The 7,500-nt window shown below is 50.3% G+C and overlaps 1 protein-coding gene across 3 annotated transcripts in view; it reads left to right on the top strand.

Moving 5' to 3' along the window:
• Positions 1-7,500, top strand: part of pik3c2b (phosphatidylinositol-4-phosphate 3-kinase, catalytic subunit type 2 beta) — a 37,330-nt gene that overhangs the window by 3,341 nt on the left and 26,489 nt on the right. For 2 of the 3 annotated variants that reach the window (XM_039612448.1, XM_031742123.2), the window contains exons 2-5: positions 2,815-3,709; positions 5,451-5,551; positions 5,662-5,822; positions 6,281-6,401. In XM_039612448.1, coding sequence (XP_039468382.1) covers positions 2,900-3,709; positions 5,451-5,551; positions 5,662-5,822; positions 6,281-6,401 — 1,193 coding nt within the window. In that variant the 5' untranslated portion in view covers positions 2,815-2,899. The remainder of the gene's footprint in view (positions 1-2,814; positions 3,710-5,450; positions 5,552-5,661; positions 5,823-6,280; positions 6,402-7,500) is intronic. The other variant, XM_031742125.2, reaches the window with a different exon arrangement.

The raw sequence follows: 7,500 nt of genomic DNA, 5'->3' as shown, positions 1-7,500 counted from the left end.
TAAAGAAAACGGATAAGGCGTATAAATATAAGTAGTCTTGATCCAACTGAGCATTGATTAATGTGATTCATGGTTTTGTCTGCAGGTTTTCACACTTGTTGCTTTAGAGCCCTGAACCTTTGAGGTCAGCACTGTCATCTCCTCTCTTTTAATTCCTCTTATTTTTATTCTGTAACAAAATGTTAATACAGCCGTTAGAAAGAGGAGATTATGTATGGAGACCAAACGGTATCAGGCTTTGCTCAGTCATCCAGGTGAGGAAATCCCAAAAAGTTGATTCTGTTCGTCTGGACGTTTTCAGTGAAACGTTTCATCATTATCAGGTGACTTCTTCAGTCTCAGCTGACTGCAGGTTTCCAACCCTATGAACTAGCACCACTGTGAGGTCAGCTTCATGATCAATAATATGCAGATTGTCATGATGACTGGTTAATGGCCGGGGGAATGGCTGAAATCACAGCAGTGACTAACTCGTCAGTCTGTTCACACCTACAGGCAGGTGGACACTCTGTCAATGATGAAGATGTACACATCCTGGACAGGGAGGAACGCTGGTTTGAGGGTGGAGTCAAGGAGTCCATTGACGTGAAAAAGTAAAGACCATCTCTGAATCGAGGAGGGGACCTAAGGGTACATTTGTCACCGTCTTACAGTGCTGTGATTGCAGAAACCTGCAGTCAGCTGGGACTGAAGAAGTCACCTGATGATGATGAAACGTTTCACTGAAAACATCCAGACGAACAGAATCAACTTTTTGGGATTTCCTCACCTCTACGACGACCGTTTTATTTAAAGTTCAGATCTAAGTGCTGCGGTGTTCCCAGGCTTGCCGAGTGATGGAATCTTTCCAGCGTGTCCTGGGTCGGCCTAGGAGCTTCCTCAGGAGAGCGCGCTCAGAGACCCTCGCCGACAAGGTGACTGCCTCAGTGAGCAGGAGCAGCGGTCTCCTTGCCCCATCTCTGGGAGAGCTCACCCACCCTTCAGCGAAGCTCATATCCACCGTCTCGCTCCTTCACCTTCAAAATAAGCAGCGATAAATTCAGCCTTAGATTAATCGGGTGTTATCACACGTTTCTATCGCGATGTCGGGGCTGTGGCTCCACCTGGTGACAGGTGGCTGCATAACATGTAGGGCACACTTAGGTTAAAGCGTGCATGTGGTACAGACGAGTCGCACACGTCCGCAGTCACAGTTCACGATTTAACGTGCTGACGACACTTGCACAGACCGTGATGATGACGAGTTGTGACGACAGATGAGATGAAGGCGACATCAGTTTATAACCCTAAATCTGAACTAACGAGCAGGTAAAACATGTCAGTGACTGAATGTTTGTTTATGCTTTTTATTCTAACCGAGAAAAACAAAACGGAAAAAACGGGAACTGTGTTCAGTTTCATCTTCAGCTGATCGGCACACGTCTGAACTTTATTACCTGTGACGAATCAGCAGCTTTTATCTCACCTGCTGGCGCCCACAAGGTACAAAAGTCCACCTGAGCACGCACAGACACGCACCTTTACCTGGAGCCGGTCTCATAGCGCAGGCTACAGATTTCAGCCACTCCTCACCGACGAGGTGATGTCACAGATCAGATTATTTAATCCCAGATGAGCCGGATGTTTTTATTGTCCAACAGAAGATGAAATGAATCGGATCTGCAGCCAGGCTCTGATTCAGTCACTGATGTCACGTGGCATCAGCGACGCACGCCGTGTGACGCGTCAGCCTGGCGTGCACATCTCGATTTCTGCAGCTGGGTTGGAGACACCCTTGTGCGATTGTCTTGGTTTTTCCCACTATTTCAATGATGCTCCAGGTACGCAAACACAGCGGCTCTTCGTCTGCTCATTGGTTGATTTCAGGGGGAGGGGCCTGGAGTTCAGAAACACACAGTGGCTCCACCCCCCACTGTGTGTCAGTGTTGCCTCGACCACGTGCTGTGTGACAGCAGCTCTTTGTTCTCCACCCTCACTGAAAGGGCCTCGCTCTGCCAGGGGGTGGAGGTTGGGGGAGGGTGGGAGGGGTCAGCAGCAGTCGCACTGAGCATCCTGGATGAGTTCAGGTGTGCGCAGCCAATCAGCTCATCAGCGATGATGAATGTCTCCCATCAGCCAGCCTCACAGCCGCGTGGCTACAGTAACACTTTAAATCTGATTGTCAGTTACGCTGTTAGCAGAGGGGGCGGGGCTGAGGTGGCGATGGAAGCTGCTTTCATCAATCGTTATCATTACTGATCAATTATCAAAAATACATTTATAGTTAAATTATTGATCGATTGTCAGAAATCAGAATTTAATCAGTTAATAATTTCTTTGATTAATGTCAGTTATTGGTCATCCTGCCGATCACACACACGCACAAAGCTTGCTGATGATTATTGATTATTATTGATTACCTGCCAGTTCGGCTCACGTCAGACTGACAAACAAGGGGAAGTTGGAGCTGGTCCAGGTTTTAAATAATTGATTTTCAGTCAGTTTGATAAAATGACTTTCTACGATGTGCAGGGACTTCCTTCTGTAGCGTGACATTTATCTGGGCTCAGCCAAAAGGCTGATTGGGTACCTTCATCGTCGAGCGGGCGGCGTGCACACCCAACTTTGTCACCATGAAGTAAGGTTTTCAAATGAATGCCATAGCTGCAGCCACCAGTGTTTTTGTTATGTTTATGAGCATAAACCAGAATAATGCTGTGAAGGATGACATATTTTTGCCTTAACCTTAACTTCCTGTTTATTCCTTCAGAATAAAGCTCCAGGGTGAAAGCGTTGTAGCTTTGGCTGACCTCCTCTTTGTCTCTCTGTCCTCAGCAGCTCCATGTGACGTCACTGCTTCTTCCAGCAGTACTTGAGCCGAGCTCTTCCTCCTCCTCCTTGTCCTCTGCTGCGAGGCGGCATGTCGGCGGCTCAGACCCAGAAGGAGAGCAGCGAGGCGGGCTGGGGCTGCCTGGAGGCTCTGGGTCTCAGTCAGAAGGAGCTCGTCCTGGCTGAGGCCCTGCAGATGGAGTACGACGCCCTCTCCAAACTCAGACAGGACAAGAGCGGAACAGGACCCAGCCAGACCAGCTCCAAGACCCCCAATCCCTCCATCGAGCGCCACCAGCCCATACCTTCCCCGCCGGGAGGAAACCTGCTGATGGGCCTTTCCGGGTCCGAATCCTCCCTGAACCAAGCTGGAGGGTCCCAGTCTCCACAGTCCACCCCAGCCAGGGCCCTCCCCCCTCAGGGCGGCTACGTCAAGGAGTCCCCATACATCCTGGACAGCTCCAAAGTCGGCAAGTTCAGGGACGCTTCTGGGCCCAGCCTCGGGGACTCTCCCGGATCCAGTTCAGGGTTTCTGCCAAAAGGTTTTCTCACTCTTCCAGATGACATACCCCCCGCCATCCCACCAAGAAACCCCATCCCGCCACCGGCAGTGTCCGAGAACCCCTTCCTGCCCCCCCGAGCCTCCACCGTGCCGCGGGACGTGAACCTGTTCATGCCCGACGTGGATCGGCCCAAAGTGACCTCCGGAGACCTGAACTATGACACCATCAACGACTCGCTGTCCCGACTAAATGACAGCTGGCAAGGTCGGAGGGCCAACGGGGACCCATCAGGCAAGCCCGTGGCCCGCAGCAAGACGCTCCCCCCTCAGGTGCCTCCTAGGACGTACGTAGCTGTTCCCAAGAGCAACAAGAACCAGCGTCCGGTCTCTGCAGACCCGGTAAGCCCCTCTGAGGTCGTGCATGAGCTGTTTGTGTTGAGGTGTACTCTAATTGGCCACTTAAAGGGTTTATTACTAACTGCATTTCTAACACCATTGAATACTGCAGTGTGTGATTATAAGCAGCATCTCTGTCAGATTTAAGTCACTCTTGGTTACAGAAGCTGCTTCTTCTGTAACGAGGATCCTGCTGCACCCATCACAGCTTCTTTGTTTCCACATGGAGGTGAATCAAACTCAACCTGAACTAAAGCACACAGCCAGTTTAGCTGAGATTAATCCAAATACTTCGAGTTCATCAGAACTAATCAGTTTAATTAACTCACAGAAAAGTCAACAAAGCCACCAGCAGGTAATGAGTCAGGGGTCGATTCTGATGGGCTTCACCTGGATCTTTGTCACTTGGTTCTTAACACTCCCTGAAGGCCAGGTTAGATTTTGGCTGTGAGTGTTTCTCCTGATGTCAGCAGACCCCACCTGGATAACGTTTGGTCCAGGTGTGGTCCTTAAATTGTTCTGCTTTTGTTGTTTCGTGTTGAGCGCACTGAGCACAGTCAGCTTGCTAAAAAGAAAGCACAGCCTGTTATAATGAAGATGATCTGGTCCTCAGCAGATCGTAGAGTTATTCAGATACAACCTGAGATGAAGTGAAACACAGGACATCATTATTTATGCACAGCTCTCTGAGCTCTGCAGCAGCTTAATCCTCGTTCAGTCATTCTGTTGGAGATTTGCTGCTGTGCTCGCTGACCTGTCGAATACCTGTCGATGACCCGGTTTGGTCCAAGCTTCAGCTGTGACGGCCTCAGATTTGAATACAGAGGAGTTCACGGTGCACTCGGATTTTCCTCCTCTCTGCTGTTTGTTCTGGTGCTTTATGGGCAGTTTGGGGTGAGTTTGCTTGGTTCACACTCAGGAAGACGTGGCATCGTGCAGACACACCTGATCTAAAAACCCTCGTAGACCTGCTCACACTGCTGATCAGTTGATCAATACATGTGATTGTCAGCACCCGGCTGCTGCTCTGAGCTCTGTTAGGTTAGAGCTGCAGACAGGTGGCGGCTAAAATGTTGGCGCTGACGGCTTGACGGCAGCCAACTTGAATCTGAGTGCGATGGCAGAGAAGAAAACAGGAAGTGTTCGTCTTGGAGGGGCGTTAACCGGCTTCTTCGTGTTTCTGAGAACAGGAAACTGAATTTACATCATTGTCGAAGTGTTTGTGTTCAGACACGCTGCAGCTGTGCAGCGGCTTCATTTAGAAAAAACACCCCGAACCCAGAGTTGTGTCACTTCCTGTCAGAAATCCTGACAGGAAGTCCAGGTTTTCAGATGGTTTCTGGACAAGTGCTGCGGTTTGATTCCAAGCCCTTCACATGGAATCGTGCGTCGTGGTGTGCACCCAGTCAGACCAGTTCAACCAGCTGTAACTTAAAACCAGATCGGTAGGCGGTGTCCTGACACGCTTCCTTCGCTTGGACGTGCTCAGACTGACGCTTCAGTTTCAGCATTTTTATTTCCCTCAAAACATGAACTCATCACCACATTCCTCCTTCTTCTCCTTCTTCTCCTTCTTCTTTTTCTGCAGCCTCACTTTCATTTCCTGCCTCAGACGGTTTTTCAGTCAATGTTTAAATTAAACATAAAAAAAATCCCCGCCACGCTTTAATGTTGACATCACACACACACACATATAGAACTGTGTGTGAGAGTCTCTGATTGGCTGTCTTTGCGTGTCCTGCAGGTGTCGCTGGGCTCCAGGATGAACGGCTTCGGGTACGAGCTGTTCCAGGTGTCGGAGGAGCGTGATGAGGAGGTGGCGGCGTTCTGCCACATGCTGGATGTGTGAGTAGCCTGTTGCTGTGACGATCGCATTCAGTCACAATCCTCCGTCTCGCCCTTGCAGGCGTCTCCACCTGCTGCCCTCTCACCTGTCTGCGTCTCTCTGCCCTCAGGCTGCGCTCGGCGTACCCGTGCTGTGACCGCTCAAAGAACGCCGGCTTCGTGTGGTCGGCCTCCGTTGGCCACGAAGAGCTCCATCAGGGCCTGGGGGTCAGTGTGAAGGTGACGGTCATCAGTGAGCACTTCAGAGAGCCCCTCACCTTTACCTGTGACAGTAAGACGCTGCGTTCACCGACACCAAATAAGCATCTGTAGCTGTGATGTCTGGTTTTTCCGTGAGGATAAAAATGTCTGACTGAAAACGTTAGCTTCGTATGAACACGCAATACCCAAACACGACCGGCGTGCTGGTTGCCATCTTGCTTTTTAAAATTCATCTGGGACACGCCATTATTTCCCCAGAGGGTCAGTCAGGAGGTCAACTCAGGGGTTAAAGGTCAGGAGAGCAAAGAGAACAGCACTGACCCTTCAAAATAAGTCTTCCAGTGCGTTTTAAAGGAATTCAGTCAGTTTGTCCTCTTAAAGTCTGTTTTATGTCCAAGAGACGCTAAAATCTGTGATGTTATTTTACCCTGAAAGGACCTGCTGATGGCATCCAGCTGTGTGTGTGTGTAAGATTATACTTCACCTGTTTATAATAATGAAGCTTGTGTGTGTCTGTGTGTCTCCGAGGTTCGTCCACTGTGGACCTGCTCATCTACCAGACTCTGTGTTACGCTCAGGACGACCTCGACCATGTGAACGTGGACGACTACCTGCTGAAGGTCTGCGGACATGACGAGTTCCTCCACAAGTAAGAACCTCAGACCCTCGAGGTCTTCGAGCCGTGCCTGAACTCAGCACGCCAGCAGGTGTTTGGTTCTTGGCGCAGGAAACAAGTTCTGGGATCTTATTGGATGTTTCTGAGCACTGATCCGCAGGTCTGCAGCAGCCGTGAGGCTTGAGGAGGTGGAGTGTGAAGCAGCAGGTGATCGTGTTGTGGCTCAGAGCTGTGAGAGGTGGAGTGATCGTGGGCTGAGCTGGGCTGCGGTGCACGTTCACATGGCCCAGGGAGGCCCAGTGCCCGGGCAGAAGGGAAAGCTCTCAGTCATCTCCGTGGTGGAGTGTCCCCTTCCAGCTGATCTGTGGTTCAGACATAATAACAGAGAGCAGAGCTGTGGCTGCTGTTACACCAGCAGCAGTAATGACCACACACACACACACACACACACACATACACACATACACACACCAGCTGCTGTGGGGATTTGTACAGTCAAACAGACGGACCGCCTAAGACAGCGAGGATGTCATTTGTGTGTGAACCCAGAGCTGGAGCACTGTGTGTGTGTGTGTGTGTGTGTGAGTGTGAGAGAGAGATCCTGGCGGAGCCCGGCTAGACTTCCTGTGGTGGAACAATGAGTGTTTATCACTTGTGAACAGCTGTTGGTCCACCCGGCGCTCTGCTGCCTGTCGGTGTCTTTACTACGTCACGTGTCCTGAAGTCTTTGAGGCAGCCTATGTGTCATGTTTCGAATGGTATATCATGGAGCATTTACAGGTTACACAACGATGGCCCGAGTTTTTATTTCTGACTGAAAAGTAAAAGCTTCGACCCTCTGGGGCGTTTTCACACCTATATTTTGAATCAGCTGATGAGTTTTTAAACTCTTAGCTTGTTCCCGTGGTTTGGTTTGTTGTCACGCAGCGAAAAATCCAAGTGAACTTCAAGCAAAGGGAAATGTGTCATTAAAAACCACGTCAGTGTTCAGTCCGCTCATTGGCCAGGTGTGCCTGGGGGCGGGACCAGCACAAGTAAACACAGGAACAAGGTGGTGTGTGAGAAACCTGAGAAGTTAGGTTGTTTCCCGGCTAGCTGCTAACCCGTACAGACCTGTGCACGGTGATAATAC

The sequence above is a fragment of the Oreochromis aureus genome, linkage group 5 (assembly GCF_013358895.1).
Source record: "Oreochromis aureus strain Israel breed Guangdong linkage group 5, ZZ_aureus, whole genome shotgun sequence".
Classification (NCBI taxonomy): Eukaryota; Metazoa; Chordata; class Actinopteri; order Cichliformes; family Cichlidae; genus Oreochromis; species Oreochromis aureus.
The sequence above is the reverse complement of the archived record's forward strand: the minus strand, read 5'-3'. Positions and strand labels throughout refer to the sequence as shown.